At 42.0% G+C, this 17,831-nt stretch overlaps 1 protein-coding gene across 3 annotated transcripts in view; it reads right to left on the reverse strand.

The window, feature by feature from the left end:
- Positions 1-17,831, reverse strand: part of LOC120719458 (mitogen-activated protein kinase kinase kinase 12-like) — a 28,915-nt gene that overhangs the window by 8,556 nt on the left and 2,528 nt on the right. Inside the window, exons 2-8 of one of the 3 annotated variants that reach the window (XM_040008636.1) lie at positions 8,427-8,615; positions 6,020-6,546; positions 3,576-3,759; positions 3,195-3,386; positions 2,408-2,566; positions 476-634; positions 221-329 (exon numbers count right to left, since the gene is read on the reverse strand). In XM_040008636.1, coding sequence (XP_039864570.1) covers positions 221-329; positions 476-634; positions 2,408-2,566; positions 3,195-3,386; positions 3,576-3,759; positions 6,020-6,512 — 1,296 coding nt within the window. In that variant the 5' untranslated portion in view covers positions 6,513-6,546; positions 8,427-8,615. Of the gene's footprint in view, positions 1-220; positions 330-475; positions 635-2,407; positions 2,567-3,194; positions 3,387-3,575; positions 3,760-6,019; positions 6,547-8,426; positions 9,585-17,831 lie in introns of those variants that run through there. The other 2 variants (XM_040008625.1, XM_040008646.1) reach the window with 2 other exon arrangements.

Raw genomic sequence — 17,831 nt, forward strand, 5'->3', positions numbered from 1 at the left:
GTAAACTGGCTCTGAAAAATAATGCTTAACAAAAAGGCCCGTCTCTGTGGTCTGGTTCATATTTCCTTGGGTCAAGCTTATAACAATACACCTGTGAGTGCACTGAGAGAGAAGAGAGAGAAGCTAAAAAGAAACGTAAGAAAGCATGTGAGCATCTTCCATTCAGGTCAGATTGTCTGAAGAGAATAATGAAACTATAAAAAGGGCAAAAGAAGCTTACCTGAGACTTAAAGTAAGTTTCTTGTGGGGTTGACAATATATCCGCTGAGGCGATGTCCAGATGCAGGAGAATCTGTCGAAACGAAGGTCTATTTCTGGGCTTGCAGTTCCTGTGAACAGTTTAAATCATGGCTTTATTAGCGTCCCCCTCTCTGTGTGTGACATTTATTCTTTCCACCTTCTTAAAGCATCTTTCCTCTCAACTATTTTATCTTTTTTCTTCCCTCCAATTTCGTCTCCCTTCACGTCTGCTCACCAGCATTGCCTCAGCAGCAGTTTGAAGCTCTCTGGACAGCTGTCGGGCACGGGCAGCTGCAGACTGTTGTTGCCCACTCCCCAGATGATAGCGGAGGAGTCCACATCCTTGTACGGCACCTCTCCTGTCAGCATCTCCCACAGCACAACACCAAATGACCTGCAGAGATACGAGCCATGTTTCTTTCCTCCAGACATTTGGATAAAGATGTGAAGTTGGCAGATAAAAGGCAGCCTCACAGAAATGTCACACTTTTAACTTCCTGTGAGAAGAAAATCTTGCTTTCTGAGATATTCCAGCAGCTGTTTCTGATGGATACCACATGCAAAAGCTCCAATGCCTTATAGGGAGTCTTTGATGACTTAAACTTAAAGCGAACCTATAATTCCCCTTATATACTGAATATCTAACCAGCCAATCACATGGAAGAAACTCTGTGCATTTAGGGAAGTACTCATAGATTTCAGAAGCTGCAGATCTACTGGATTTTCTCACACGATCGTCTCTAAGGTTTGAAGAGAACTGGCCATGAAAGATAAAATATCTAGCAAGCAGCAGGAGGAAGGAAAATGGGAATTTATTGAAAGAGATTTATTGAAAGATTCTGTCATAAATAAAAAAATACAGCATAGAAAGGCAGAAAAAGGCAGAAAGAAGAGCTTTGAATGACATTCAAGACATCTGGAGAAACGTTTCTGACGACTACTTTTAAAGAAATGACAAAGAGTATTGATATGTTTTTCCTGCTCCTATGTCATCTATGATGTCATTAAAAGTGGCAGTCCTCAACATTACCATTTCAACTCTGGCTTATAAATAAGGATTATGTAGGAAGTTGTGGATCATGTGAACCAGCTCTAATTTTTCTAATGTTTTATGGGATATTTTAATTAATTCTGGAAGAAACAATGTTCGCTAATCATTTTAACGATTCAAGAAATACAGCCGATAAGAGCCATAATAACACTTATTCCATTACGCTTCACTGTTTCAGTTTAGCACTAGAAGAAGAAGAGAGTGCACCCGTGGGGACGGTAACTAAGGAAAGTCTGTTGCTGGTGATTCTCTGGGTTGCGATGGAGACCGTGTACAATATCCAAGGTGCCAACAGCACCTTAACATAAGGTTAGGTTGGTTTATGATGTTGTGTTTCAAAATGAGTCCTTCCATCTCCATGTTCACGATTTTTTATATTAAAGGAGAATATGTACTGATGATCCCAAGGCACTGCATGTATTTTGCCCTTGGCTTAGAAATTATTTGTGGAAGTCTTTTTCTCTCGACTCGTGAACAACGTTAAAAACATTCAGGAAATGTATGTCATAACTAAATCAAATATGTACAACACATGTAAATACTTAACAACAGCCTCTCCTCCTCCGGCACTCCTGTCAGAAACAGTACTGCTAAGCGATTTACATATATTTAAACAAAACTGTGCAGTACACACCCATGTTTTGCTTTGCTTCTACATCAAAAGCTTTTTAATCCTATTTTCACTTCTCTGCTAATGCACTGCTGGCTCTGGGCCAAAGCATCCATAGGCTCGGAAGGTTATTCCAGCCTCTCCTGAGCACTGCAGCATCTGGCAAATCAATTATTAAATTAGCTAGCGTTTCTTTTAGGACACAGAGGAAGACTGATGGAGGAATACAGTATAGGAGAAAAAGAGAGGCAGAGAGTGTGGAGGGGAAAAAAAAAATCAGTGCTCATAAGAGGGCAACCCATCAGAAATAGCAGAGACCCTATAGAATTTCATGTAATGAGATATTGTAATGCTGAAAAGATTGGCTGGGAACAGGATCCTTCACTCTGCGCCGTAGTAGACGGCAACTAATGAGATTCTGTGTTGATTTGGTGACAGATAAGAAAACTCTTATGGTAAAATTTCAATAATGCAAAGGGACAGTTCAGAGGAGTTATGACACTCACCAAATATCCACCTTCTCCGAGACCGGTTCATTACGTATGACCTCGGGGGCCATCCAGGCTACAGTGCCAGCAAAGGACATCTTAGTGCTCTTGTCATTGAGCTCCTTAGATGTGCCAAAGTCAGAGATCTTCACTGCGTCGTCATAGGTGATCAGTATGCTGGAATGAAACATCCCATCCATCAGGTTTAAACAGTCAGTAATAAAACACATTAGCACTTCATGTTTTGTCAAACCCTGACCAGTGGTGAGGCATTTGGGGACTTTCACATTAATTAATTTGCTCATGAATCATACAAATGATCATAGCTGTTAATTGCAATTAACTAAAGCAGTGGTTCTGAAGCTGTGGTTTGGGATGTAAGCATCACAAATCTGAACTGTTTCCCCTACAAAGACAACATGTGACCAGCTCCTTGTACTCTTATACAGCATTAAAGACGTTTAACAACCATTAGAATACTTTCTGGGCTTTTCCAAGGGTAGCTGCAAGGCAGAGACCAGCCTCACTAACTTTTGATGCAAACCCAGTATTTTGATTTATAAGAAGTCTGAAATATGACAAAAACCTCTCCTAGTAGGTTTTCAAAGGGTAAAGCGTTAACATTTGTGGGTTATTTAAAACAAACAGAATGGAGAAAAACCCACTTCTGTTATTTTTCTTTTAATCTAGAAGCCACTGCATCTCTTTCATTGCTTCTTCACCCTTCCACTGTTTCTATAATGCACTAAAATGTAAATTAAAAAATTAAACTTAGATGTATAAAAAAAAAAAAGAAAAAGCTCACTTGGGTGATTTGAGGTCTCTGTGGATGATTTTGTGGAGGTGAAGATAGTTCATGCCTCCAGCGATGCCCATGGCCCAGTCCATGAGCAGGGATGGCGTGATCTTCCTCCCTGCTCTCAGCACCTCGTACAGCTGTCCCTGGGCGCAGTACTCCATGATGATACAATAACAAGGAGCCTGGGTACAGATACCTCTGACAGAGTAAAGAAAGGTTATGTATGAATTTGCAATGTTTGCCGTTACAAATGTAGACAAATGAAAGCTTAAGTGCCCAAATGTTCATCTTATTCCATCAAAGAACATTCTTCCTATTCAAAATGACTGAAACCATTATCGATAGCCTCTCTATTTCCACCTAAGCCAAGTGATCACATCTGCTTACTTGAAGGTGATGATGTTGGGATGTTTGAGCTTCCGCAGGTGCTTGATGTCTGTCTCTTTGATGTTCCGCACTTTCTTCACAGCCACTTCCTGCAGGTGCAATCTACCGAGGAAGACGGCACCCTGGGCTCCGCTGCCCACCCACTGCAGGTCCGATATCTCCTCGAATGGGACTTCCCACTCCTCTGAAGCCAGAAAAAAAAAAAAAAGCGCATATAGAAGAAAGGAATGGTTTCACTAATGTCTACTGACATGTTTTGTCATGCTGAATGATGAAACTCTGCTGCAAAATGATGCTTGAAAGTAGCTGCAGGTCTTTGTTTGGTGATGTTGAAAAGTCAGCCTGGCTACCAGACTATGAGACATTTAATGTGACACAGATTAGGCCCCTTGTGTCGTTTGTCTAATATACTTTAAAATCTCAGCAGCTTTTAAACTGATATGTATTCTCTCTAATGAATGAGTAATAGGGACCTTAATGATTCCCTGACAACTTCTCTTTGTGGTTCAAAGTGGGTCGCTGAGACATTGCTACAAGTTTTCAAGGTGACACATCCTCGTAACTCTGGGGATCCCCCCACTTTTTGTCTGGTTTGTGTGTTTTTAGCATCCTTACTAAGCGATTATATGTGGTAAACATGGCATTTGCTAAACATCAGTGTGTACACTGCTGTGTGTAAGTACAGCAAACATAAAACACCAAAAAGACCGAGTATAAACCCAAACCTGCTAACACGTGAAACATCCAGCATCATTACAGTCGCTGGCGTGCTGCAACGAAAGGCTAAACCCGTTAGAGTAAAACCTCAAAACGGAATCCCCAGTTGATATCTTGTTCTGTTGTTGAACCTCACCTTAACCTAAGCCTGGGGTGTGCAGGCAGACAGACATAAAGCTCTAATCTCCTGCGGTTAATTCTCTCTCAGCCTCTTAAATCCTCCTTAGTGCCATTGTGGGGCTGACGCAAAACAGGGGTCCAGCGCTCAGGAGGGGGCTGGAAGAGGGAGGGAATTTCAGAGTCTGAATGTGGATGTATGGTGAACGGGAGGTGGTTGGATAGCACTCGTGTGTGTGTGTGTCTGTGTGCAAAGAGAAAAGATGGGAGGGGGATTCCCCACCGGTCAGCAGGGGTCCATGTGGCTGCAGACAGACTGTTAATAGAGAGAAGATAGACAGCCTACCCTGCTGCTGTTTTTAACCCGGGGAAAGAAGCTTCAGACACATTTATCATATTAATAAGGATGAAATGAATGATTAATGCCGGTGATTGATTGTGGGCTCAGTCTCTAATGAGCCCCTCAAATTTTCCTCAATAAAGACATGAAGCCACATCTGATAAACCAGAATCTCCGTGTGTCTTTGTTTCATTTGAAACAAAAAAAAGAGGGGACAATTTAGCACATTACCAGATACCTTCAGTCCTTCAGAATCAATAGAGGACCAGCTTTTTACAGATATATATTGTTAGTTCCAGTAAATACTGAAAAAAGAGTCGGTGTTGTTATATAGTGGCCGAGGATTTGGTTACAAAAGGCCCATTTATTTCACTTTTATAATATCCGTTTTGCTCTTATTGGTGTGCGTGAGACTCCATGTGATGGCGCAGAGAGGAGGGGAGCAGCGAGGTGCAGATGGGCTGGGAGTGATAACAGCACGGGATGAAAAGGAGAGGAAGGGAGACAATGAGGGATGGAAAAAGGAGGGGAGGAGAGGGGATACGTGGAAGTCAAATGGATGATAAAACATCAGAAGGCAATAAAGATGAGGAGAAGTGTAAAGCTGCCACCTTGGTGCCTGATGTCTGATGCTCTATTTATTTCATCAACTTTTGTTTTTGGCACCTTATATGACTTTATGCGTTTATGTCAGCGGCAGATATGAAATGTTTCTATTTGCGGACGTGTTTATGTGTGCACGCGTTCATCCTCATGCGTGTGTCAGGTTTGTGTTAATAGAGATGAGAGGCGCAGGGTCAGAGCATGGCCATGCATAATTCATGAGGCAGATTTGGCAGAGGGGTCTCAGGGGAGCCCTGCGCTATTGTAGTGGCTGCACACATAAACAACACAGCGTCACAGGGAGCTAGTTTCACTGTGGGGGTGGTAGTGGGTGGTGGGCACGAGCAGGAAAAAGGATGGGGGGGAAATATCAGGGGAAAATAAGCCCTTTACAGCTCTGATAGAGTCTCCCTCGCTGGCTGCAGCTCGTTCATGTCAGGAAGGGGTTTGTTTACAACGTGGCCTTTGCGGGAGTCATTTACCTACTGTCTGTTTAATGTAATTAAACTGGGGGATAAGATCATTTAATTAGCATATCAAAGCTTATCATTAAATTTAATTGAGAGCTAGGGGTTGTTTTTTTTTATTGCAAAAGCAAAAGTGAGAATTCAGGCATATTTGTGTGTTCAGTCATTTACACTGAAATAAATCTGATGGTTCGACTCACCGTCCAGGTCATGCTTGTGCTCTGTGGAGTAGGCTTTGCCGATCATTGTCCAGACAGGCCGCAGACACCCAAACAACCCCTCCAAAAACCCTCCTCCCCCTCCTGTAGACTGGCACTGTAACCTGGCGTCATTCGCCTGGCTCCTGACTGCACTGCTGTCCATATCCTGTCCCTCTCCCTCCGTCCTTCCAGGACCGCCATCGTGTTCATGGAGTTTCAGGACACTGTTGGCAAAGTGCTCCTGTTGTTCCTCGCAGGGTGTCTGGTTGTGTCCGGTAGTGTGCCCCTCTCTTCCTCCACCCCCGGGTTCCACAGCACCTCCGGTGTCTATGGAGAGGACGTTGCGAAGAACGCACTGGGTTGGGGTCAAGTCCATTTCTGGCGTGCAGGGTGTTTCGGCATCGAGGCGGCGAAAAGACGGAGGATCGGAGAGGGGTGTGTTGAAGCCGGAAAGAGAGGGCGATGGGGCGCGAGGTTCATGCATGAGGGCCATGAGTGACTGTGGTCATCAGAATGACTGAAGAAAACTGGAAAAGAGGGAAAGAAGGGAATTTAAATAAAATAATATGAGTGAAATCAAGATTAAATGAACTCTTTCTGAAAGTTGTCAGCAGTGGCTGATTTTGCAGGAGAGCGTAGTCATCTTTAGCTCCATTTTAAGTAAAAGAAAAAAAAAGAAGAAGCTTCGGCTATTATGACGTCATATGTGCAACACAAGTCTGTAGTCTAAGTCTGATAGGCAGACAAAGCACATCATCCTGAGCTCCTCATCAATATCACCAAACTGCATTTTAAAGGTTTTGACTTCCTCCACAGATACCAAAGGAAAAGATGGAGTTCAAGATCAGAATAAAAATATATAGATACAAAAATCCACAGACAATAATCGTTTTCTGCATTTCTTACAAACACAGAAAACAAACTCCCTCGTAATTTGGCTAGTACAAGTGGAGGTGACAGGTGTCAGTCCACATGTACCCTGTAGTCGGGAGACTGACATCAACTGGGTAGATGCCAGTCGGTAGATATAAAACACTAAAATGTGAAAAATGGTTATGAGATAAAAGAACATCCTGTCTGCAGCATAATAGCTAAGCCTTCAGTGGAGGGCACAGAAAATAAAGAGACCAACCCCCCGTTCTTAGAATAAACTGACACTGTTAGGTATCACACTGTTACAGAGTATTACATGCTTAGCGTTGCATTGCTTTTAGTTCGGCAGGATTAACTCACTGCTGCTCTGTAGTCCTAATGGTGAGACAGCTGTTTATTCACATCTCACTCGAGTGACATTAAAATGGATAAGATTACAAAATAATGAGCAAATTCTGCAGGGTTCGTGAAAGCTGTACATTTTTCCAAGGGCAGCAGCATCTGCACACTCAATGGAGAAGAAAAATGCATTATTTCTCACCAGAGCCTCTTGAAGTAAACCACTCCTTTGATGGACAAGCAACAACAGGATTTACATGCTCGGTAAAACAAGAACACAAGTCAAAATGTTCGTAGTACTATCATCATCATGTTCAAGTTCAAGTTCAAGTTTTTGATAAAGAACCAGCAGAATATGAGGAACAGTCACAGCAATACAGAGCACAGTTTTGGAGTAGATGGGACAATAAACTTGCACAATAAGAAAACAGGATACTTTTGTTAAAATCCCGAACTTGGAGCTCATCAATTTCCATTTCAGTCATTATGAGATGCACTTCATGCATTTCTACATCAGTCAATTTGGAGGTCAATTTGAGGGAAATTGAGTGAATTACCATTAGGCTACATCAACCATCCCACTGTGACACTCCCACTAGAAGTAAAGTGCTGATGTCTGATGAATGAGCTATTAGCCGACTTACCCAAGATGCATATAAACATCCATAATTCCCTGTCCTCAGATTAATCAGAGACTCTGAAACAAGGCAGAGTCAGCCTGGAGATTTCATTATCCAAGAAACTAACAACAAACCCCCAAGTCTGGAAAAACCACCCTCATTATTATGTGATGCACTAAGAGAAACTCAACCACTAAGACACATCTGGTGTACACATCAGTCACATCCGACTGATCCTGCCTCCTAATAGTCCTGCTCCGTTTCTCACTTTCTTTATTTCGAGGTGTCAGCTGCGGGAGCCGCAGGAGCAGCTACGGTCTGTTACAGGCCAGCGCATTGTGGATGTATCGGAGGCGCATCATTGCCTCTCCTGGCACCTCCTGCGGTTACGACCCGGTGCGCCAGTGGAGCATCACTGACAGCACTGAAGTTACACTCAAACGCACGATGGCACTTTAAATTGGGGGAAACAAATAAGAGAAGTAACGTGTTATTTTATGCAAAGACCACCCGCTTCTCCTCATGCCTACCTGCCTAACACCTCGACTGGAAGAAGCCAATTTGACGATTCCTACCTCAATGCCGATAACTGGAGTCCATCGCTGATGACTGCAAAAGATTATTCCTCTCTAGGAGTTATTGGTCCTTTCTGATTTTCTCCCTTGTCCTCCTGTCCGTGTATTGAGCATCCGCGCTCAGCCTTCTCTCCTCTACCTCCAGTGCGGGTTTTCAATCGCAGGGCTCTGTGGAGGTCTGTTTTTCTCCTGCGTTAATTTGAAACGATAGAAAACGCAGATGTTTTTCCTTGTTTGGGTTGTTTTCCTGATCCTACACCTCCTCCCCCTTTTCAATTCCCCTCTGAGGATGCTGCGATATGCGCACTCTCAGGCAATTTATACGACCATCTCTCCCAGGCTGTAGTAAACACGAGCGATGGAGAGAGCGAAGCGAGGCTGTGTGGGAGGGAGGGAGCGCTGATGCCCTCCTATCAGAGGAGAAATCTGGAGTGACGAGTGCAGTCCGGTGAGAGACGGGACAACCGCAGGTACACGGGCTCGAGTGAGGCTACTCTTAGAGCAGGGAGGAGGGTCAGCCGGCATGTGAGGTGACCAAAATGATGTCATTCTCAAAGCATGCAGCATTTGACTGGACAGCACCATTTAAATCCCCTCAAAACCTATTAACGCCCTCTGAACAGAGCGCAGAGTAATTGATGGATAATCTGCAGACTCCGTCTGCCACAAAAGGGACATGAAGGAAAGACGCTTTTTTGTTTGTTTAAAAAAAAAAAAAAAAAAATTATATCATCATCATCTCCAATCTCTCCTGACCCATTTCTGTGAGACAGGACAGCACATGCAGAACCTAAATGGGACTGTCCCCCAGCGTCGTTTGTTTCCCTAAGCGACCATAATTAACCTGAATGAAATAAAATATCAAACTAATTTAAACAACTGTCATTTTTTCTAACACAAAGCTCAGCTCTGTTTGAGGAACCACGCCACCAGCAGATAACTGCCTTCACCTTAAATAAAGTTATTATTCAAGGTATTTTCAAGGCCTTGCAGCATACAGGGCACACATGGTTCTCCAACACCCCAAATATCATACAAACAAGATCCAGGATGCAACAAATGCAAATACATTTTAAACAAAACTAGACTATTAAAAGTACAGAAAGGAGAAACTCTGATGAGGACAAACTTTTTATATTATTTCACAAAAACAGAGTGTCTCCGCTACCTATTGTTCAGAGGGCTTCCTTTAAACTTGCAATCAGATCGGATTTTCAGACTTTTTGTTTTTAACAGTACCAAAAATAAAGAAGTAACACTTGCAACATTTTAACCATATTCAATCCATTTTTTCCCAGGATGTTTCAGGAGTTTGTCAAGCCAATTCATGGGAATATTGACACTGAACAACAACATTACAACTTAAAACTGCCTAGACATTTAGAGAAATGCTGCAAGATGAATAATTTGTGTAAACAGTGGAGAACCTCCAGCTAAAAAGCATAAAGGGCCGTGAAACAGCTGAGGATGCTGTGGGTGAGCTTTGTCTTTACTGAGAGTGTAAATGGTTGTAGCTACATGACCCTTTTGAGTGGTAAATCCAAATCCAGCCCTTATCTCCCAGATTAAGCCCGTGCTGGGCTTAAATCCATAACGATGACCTCATTGTGCCGCTTGTACACAGTAGGGAAATCCTAGCTAGCGCATAGACAATCCACGGAGAGACCTGAAAACCACTCACAAACACGAGTATTCTCCACTTTCTCCTCCTACTAATGAATGCTGTATGAAGTCACGATGAAAAAAGATCACTGTGCCGGCTCAGTTTGATGCCCCTCATGAAATCTGAGCAAGGAGAAACTGATTGCTTCTGTTTTCATTTATTCATCTTTGAGTCATTCTGTGCTACCCGAATCCTCGCCAAGTGAAAATAAGACATATTTTCATTTTTTTTTAAAGCTTGAAATAAGATTTGTAATAAAGAAGTAGACTGAAAACAAGAGTTCTTTTATAATTCTGTCCATCAAAGGGGACCAAGAGCAATAGCAAACTAATACTGGGCCTATTAACAATTTAATAACTAACACAGTCAGACTCTGTGAGAGACTAAATTATCCTTTTCAGTACTTCTAAATATTTAATTACTTTATTTTGATAGTAATTTTTAATGCTTTTCATTTTCAAATGTGAAGGAGCATTATCTCATAGCTTACTCTCCCAAATGAACATTCAAAACACCCTTGCCAAAAAGCAGTTTATGAATGTTTCATTTGGGTTTTAATATCACATGAAGGAGAAACTGTGGGCTTTGCAAGGAAAACTCAGTAGCTTTAATCAGTCTTGCTATTTTATGCCATCCCCATCTACAATCCTCTTCTCACTGTGTCTTAAGGCGGTCTGAATAGAGAAGCACACTCTGTTTTTTCCCTCTATTTCAATCTTTTTCGTTAAAACTTTCTTCATGATTTATTCAGTGGACCTTGTAGTTGCAGGAAGGCCTCTCGTCAGTGATGTTCAGGCCTCTAAGGATTAACGCTGCTGCCTCTGATGTCCACCAACGCAGCTTCAGCTCCTGTTGTGGTAACTCCACCAGAAACAGGAACAGAAGCAACGCTGAAGGGTATCGCGTGTTTTAGATACAAGCCGTCAGCCTGCACAGTGACAGCTTTTAAGAACGATACTCGATGGGGATCCCATTTACTTTTAAAATAATTACACAATAGATTTGGAATTCAGATTGCCTGGCAAATTACACCTCCAGAACGTAAACTCTTTCTGCATATATATATTTTAAAACGAAAATCAAACTTCTAAAGAGCAGTTGGACTACAGAGGTACTGTGGCGTCCATCCAAAAAGCTGATGTAAAAATGCAGCATTGTTTGGCAACATGTATCATAATCTGTAGGAGGGAATTAACAGACTCCTGCAGTGAAGAATGTCAAGAGGAATGTCATGTGTGTGCACGTGCGCATGCACGGCTCTGCTGCTGAATATACAGTATGTTTTTTGAGGCCTCGTGCCAAGTGGACACAGATTGTCCAAGTCCGGTTAGGAGGAAGGTGGTAGGGTATACGTGTGTGTGTGTGGCGGGATGTAGACTAGAGAATGAGGGGGGAGGGTTGCTTCTGGCTTACTTGAAAGGCTATTTATGGATCCTCATCGAGAGGCCCTTGTGTTACTCATTGTCACTTTCACTCACACGTAGCTGAATAGGTGGCTCATCATTAAAGCTCACTCAACTCTGCTGCTGAAGGCAAAGTTGAACATAAGAAGCAAAGATGATTTTCACACTTTGCTTCATCATCGTGTTGACTGGAAGCCAACAGCAGAGCGGCAGACATTTTTGGAGTTTTCTAATGACTGAAGAAAGATGTGTGTGTCTGCATTTTTGTGCACCTGTGCCAATGTGCACTGCGGAGTGGCTTCTTCCCGTTTGTTGGGGGAGGCTGATATTGGACAGCACTTTCATTAATCAGGTTGTCAGTACTGTTTGCTTCATCCATATTGTATGTCGATGGGATTCATTAAGATTGGCACCAACCGGTATTGATGTGCGATGGGAGGGTGTTGCAAGTGGGTGGGGGGAGTCTCCATCCCAACAAGATGATCTCACCTCCTGTCTGCAGCTCGGGAAAAAAAAACAAAAAAAACCCCAACTTTCATTCATGAAGTCCATCCATTCACACATGCGCGTGCTCAGACACGTGCACACAAACACACACACATACAACCCAACGTGTCTCCTAATGGGATGCCGAGGAGACAGTTGTGCCAATGAGGCAATATTCAGGTGAGATCACTGCCGGATGCCGTGGCTCCTCTTTCCATTTCAAAACTCTAAAGGATGTGTGTTTGATACCTTTTATAAAACTCACCCACAATTGTGCAACATCCTTAGAGAGGGAACAAAAACAGTGGAAACTAATGTGCGACAAGCAAGCAGTTGTTTACACATCCAGTAAACAATGAACACCATTAATGTCTTATTGCACATTTTTGATCTCTTATAACTACATGCCACAAGACGTTTCACCAGCTGTGACTGTTTTCTATCTGTCACCAGTCTGACTGAAAATTCACTGTCTGCTGAACGATACTGTGAGAATTACCAGAATGAACCAAAACAAATCTGAAATTAGTCGTGTGGCTCGATGAAGTTAAGCCAAGTTGGTGATTCAGGTGATTTCCTTCAGGTTTAACATTGTGACAGATCCCTATTCACAACATTTGACACAATTTAATCTTTATATACTGTTCATATTTCAAGACCTCACAACAGTCGGTAACATTTTTGGCCCAAATCACAAATTTCCCCATACTATACTTAATTTTAAACTGCAGGTCTACTTGGAGTGTCTAAATAGCCACTGTTGTATTAATAAATTGATTATTAATCCTTTATTTACCTTTCAGAGGCAGGTAAAGTTTATTTTTGAGGTTTTACAATGCTTATTTTTGAGAAAAGGCATCTGCTGTCACACAGTGTGACATGTCCTGTTTTACCAAAGTCATGAAAACATGACCACTATAATGACTTAAACATATTTGAATACAAGTGAAAATGGCAGGAGCACTATGGAACCGTTGGGATTTATATTGTTAGACATCAATCAATCAATCAAAATTTATTTATATAGCACATTTTTAAAGACCGAAGTACACCAAAGTGCTTTCCAGTAAAATCATGATACAGATAAAAATCACAATATAAAATATAAATTACAGATATAAATAAAATATACGTATAACCATCAGGCTGCATCCACACTGGAAGTGATTCACGGTGACGTAGTAAGTCCTTCACTTGCTACGTCGCTGTGCTACCATCACCGGTGGTTATTTTGTGACTGAGGGCAAAATTACCGCCGATGAAGCCAAGTGGGCGGGACCTAAGATCCATTTTTCTGGATAGTGCTGGATACCAATGACTGACATATGACTTGGTAGTAAATACATTAGGGGGTTACCTAGGCAACTGGAGCCTGGAATGTCTGCAAATAACCAGCCTACGCTTCAAAACGATAAGTGGAGAGAATTGCTTCCAGTGTACGCAAGCTTTACAACAACTAAATGCTGCTGTGTCATTAAAAAAAATAATCTTCCTAACTATCATCTACAATACTGTGCATACGTCTTGAGCCACCACTAGTTTCTTTATGTTTTGCTTCCAAGATATCGGGCTTTGTTCGTTTTTAAAAAGTGCTCTTGAGCAACAGGCCAAATTACACAAGAACTGGACTGAAAATAAGAAGGAATGCGGTCAGGTGAGACTTCCAGCTGTGAGCGTCTACAGTCATCTGTAAAACACAGTGGAGACACTCGTGGTTTGGGCTTCATTTTAGTCAGTGGTGTTGGGGAGATCAAATTATGAACACAGAAACGTAACATTAGATTTTTATCCCCAATGCAGTATCATCTGCAATGCATCTGATTGACAACAGTTACATTTCACAGCAATGACAATGATTCCAAACACCCTGCCAATGCATATGCAAAGCATACCTGGACAGAAAAACACAATGTAACACTATCGGTCATGGACCGGCCTCCCCAGAGTCCCGACCTCGACGATATTGAAAGTGTAGAAACATCCAAAGAAGAGTTTTGAATGTCCTCCAGGAAGCTTCATAAGAGAGTTCAGGGCGTGTTAAAGAATAACAGTGCTCATACCAAATATTCACTCTTCAGCTCATTAGAATTGTGCAGACTATGTTTTTGACTTAAATACCGTATTCGCATTTATGTTTGCACGTTTCAATAAATTGCTGCAACTTTTCCTAGCAAAATATAAAAAAATGAGGGGTGGCTCAAGACAATAGCTGTACTTACAATACGACATAAAAATATTCAGAGCAGTGGTAAGCAACCATTCAAGGTAAGTTCTTACTGAAGCAGCAGCTCAGGTGTCTTTATAATCTTATTACTCTCCGACTCCTCTTTAAATCTCAGCTAGCTCTCAAACTCCAATTCCATCTACGCTAAAAGTTGAACATTTTGACTTGGAAACCCACAACCCCAAAACAAACCAAAAAAAACCCTGCACTTGTTGCAACAGAGCATCACTGATGTTAATGTTAGAGTCACGCGGTCACTGGATTCATCTCAGTCTGCTATTCGCTGCCTTTTCGTTCCATCGTTGGTCTCCACCAACTCTGTGTGAAATCCCTGGCCATTTAGCAGCTTCATGCATGGCTATTCTCACTAGTTAGGTGTTACGTTGCTGTTTGATGCTGGTCAGATGGTGTACAGTGGGTTTGAAAACAAGAACAGCATAGAAGGATCTGTCACAAACACACCCTTTCACATAGATAGCCAAGTTATCCATGGTCATTATTAACAGTCATGTAAATACACAGTATAGATTCTTTAAATTCAGAGACCACTATTGTAAATAGGTTTAGGAGGTGTCTTGCACAACTAAGGAAACATAGTTATGTTTTAAAATATGCTAATCCAACATTTAGATCAAGCAATGCTTTGATCTCCAAGGGAGATTAGAGATGTGTCTGATTTCCCTTTGAAACCTCTGCGAAGCGAGAAGGCAGCCAGCCAGCATGCTGCTGAGAGCCTCTGGCAGCGGCCCAGTCAGGAGAGGGTTAATAACAATAAAGGGGAGGTTGGAGAAGCCTTCCTGAAAGTCACATGGTCTGTGCTGGGAAGGGTGGGGTAGGGGGGGTTAAAAGATTGGAGGGAGGGCTGCTGGAGATGAGAGGGGGAGGAATCTGGAGCATGTTGCCGTAGAAACAGAATCCTCAGTTGGCCAGTGTGAAGTCAGAGGCGTAATTCTGGGTGGTGACTGCAGTTAGATGCTGCTGCTGGTGGTGTGAGGTGGGTGGGTGGGTGGATGGGAGGGTGACTCACACTGGAGAACGCACTCTGCATTCTAATGGATGGACACACGTGTATGCACACATACACACACCTTCGTTAGCTATCGTCACCTTCAATTGTCAGTATCTTCTTATCTTAGCATCTCCTCTTTTATCCTGACTTCCTTTGCTAATTTATATAATGGATCAGCGTTATCTCGCTATTTCTGACCATATAATTATTTCATTATGTGCTGGAAAATCCATTAGTATACGTTTTGTTGGCTCTACTTGCATGTGTTGATAAAGGGCATCTATTACGGGGAACTAACTGCTCAGACAGGCAAGTAAACTATAGCCATGTAATTGTTGACGGTATAATTGCACAGCACACGTAGCAATTAAAGCGATAATATGTGTAAACCATGCTCAAGATTATCATTGGATTAACTACACTTCCCAAATACCCTTGGGAGTTTAGCAGCTCACCAGCTGTTAAAGGGGGACTGTTAATAATTATGTTGATGATTTTATGCTGTTTTATTTTTGAGGTGTTTTTTTTCCCTCTCTTTTTGGCTGCAGGGGAGTTAGTTTGTATCTCATTATATGAAGCTTATGTTAATGAACTTTGTCTCTTAGGATGCTGGACAATAACACATAAGAAGCAATATTAAACAGATACATATTTTCTCAGTGCACAACCTGAATCCTGACATACATATGAATCTGAATTTATACACTAATAAATTAAAATTGAAATATTAAATATGAATAATTTAATATTGTGTTTTTAATCTTGAATACAATCAACATTAGGTTGTTTGGATTAACTTTAATCCACAGCTTTAGTCGGTAATGAGACGTGTAGTTTAAAGCATAACGTATACGTTATATAAATGTTTTCACCACACCCCTTTTCTCTTATGTTCACTTTTTAACAACCCAAGCAAAACATCAGATTTTCTACCGATCACAACAGCCACTGCAGTGCTGTAGCACCGCTGGATGTGACGTCCACTTGTCCAATAGCAAATAATGGTCCTTTGATTGAAAGCTGCTTTGGTCTTCCTTTTAAGGAAAGTCAAAGCAGGTTCATTTCCCATCAATGCAGCATGTAAAGCTGGAAGCAGCAGATCACAGGCACTGTGACGTTTTCTGGGTCACCACCCACAACTGTAACTCATGGTTCGAGACAAGCCAATGGGGAACAGTACAGCTGGGTGGTCAGCAGTATAACGAGGCTGGGTAAGAAAAAAAAAATCTTAATCTTGTTTATTTGAGTTTTTTGTGACCATGACTCATTTCTTTTCTGGGAACAGGTAGAGGCAGCTGTGCCCCATGCACAAGTCAAGAAACTGGATTTTCTCTTTTTGATTTAAAATTTCCTTTCAGAGATTCGCTGTGATTTTGGCATTGGTAACAATGAAAAAAAAAAAAAAACACATCTGCTTTAACTGTGTGTCCTCAATAGTTACTGTTTCTTCTCGATTGTTTTACGTTAGAAATATAATAACTATAATATAATATAACAAAATAACTCATCTTCTGCGTGTTCTTGCCATGTTGATTGGAAACAAGTTATTCTGAAAGAATAACTTTGGAACCCATTACATTTTGCCAAAAAAGGAGTTCTTGCAAAAGTATTTTTTAATCCATTAATATTAATTTTGCTACAAAGTAAAGCACTATGAAAAAGTCTTTCTTTATATTTTACATGTATACTTTCTCTTATATTTTGCATTTTGCACCACACTTGTTTGTATTTTTTAAAAGCGATCTTGATCAATAGTTTTTCAGCCTTTCTGACGCTTTTCAAAGTTTTTCTTTGGATGGACATTGGCTGCTTTTTCACTCATTTTCAATCCAGTCCTCGTCCTTGACCATTTTCATGTTTTTGCTTGCTTGTTTGTTAAATCCCATAATACAAATCACTAAAGCATAAAAATGCACGTAAGATGAACCACTGTTTTATCTACACATAACAGAAAACTTAGCAAAGAACCAATTTTAAATTGTATTATTAGGCACTCGGTTACTTGCAGCCTGCAACAAAGACAGAATTTGTTCCCCTTTCTTTAGTCAAATATGACACTATAGAAAGATTACACATTTGACAGGCATCCATCTATCCATCCATCTTCTTCCGCTTTATCTGGGGCTGGGTCGCGGGGGCAGCAGCTTAAGCAGAGAAGCCCAGACCTTCCTCTCCCCAGCCACCTCCTCCAGCTTATCCGGGGGAACACCAAGGCGTTCCCAGGCCAGCCGAGAGATACAATCTCTCCAGCGTGTCCTGGGTCTGCCCCGGCGCCTCCTCCCGGTGGGACATGCCCGGAACACCTCACCCAGGAGGCATCCTTGTCAGATGCCTGAACCACCTCAGCTGGCTCCTTTTGATGTGGAGGAGCAGCGGCTCTACTCTGAGCCCCTCCCAGATGGCTGAACTTCTCACCCTATCTCTAAGGGAGAGGCCAGCCACCCTTCGGAGGAAGCTCATTTCCGCCGCTTGTATCTGCAATCTCGTTCTTTCGGTCACTACCCACAGCTCGTGGCCATAGGTGAGGGTAGGGACGTAGATCTACCGGTAAATTGAGAGCCTCGTTTTTACACCCAGCTCCCTCTTCACCACGACGGACCGGCTGCAGCGCCAATCCGTC

Source organism: Simochromis diagramma, unplaced genomic scaffold (assembly GCF_900408965.1).
Source record: "Simochromis diagramma unplaced genomic scaffold, fSimDia1.1 OVJJ01000320.1, whole genome shotgun sequence".
Classification (NCBI taxonomy): domain Eukaryota; kingdom Metazoa; phylum Chordata; class Actinopteri; order Cichliformes; family Cichlidae; genus Simochromis; species Simochromis diagramma.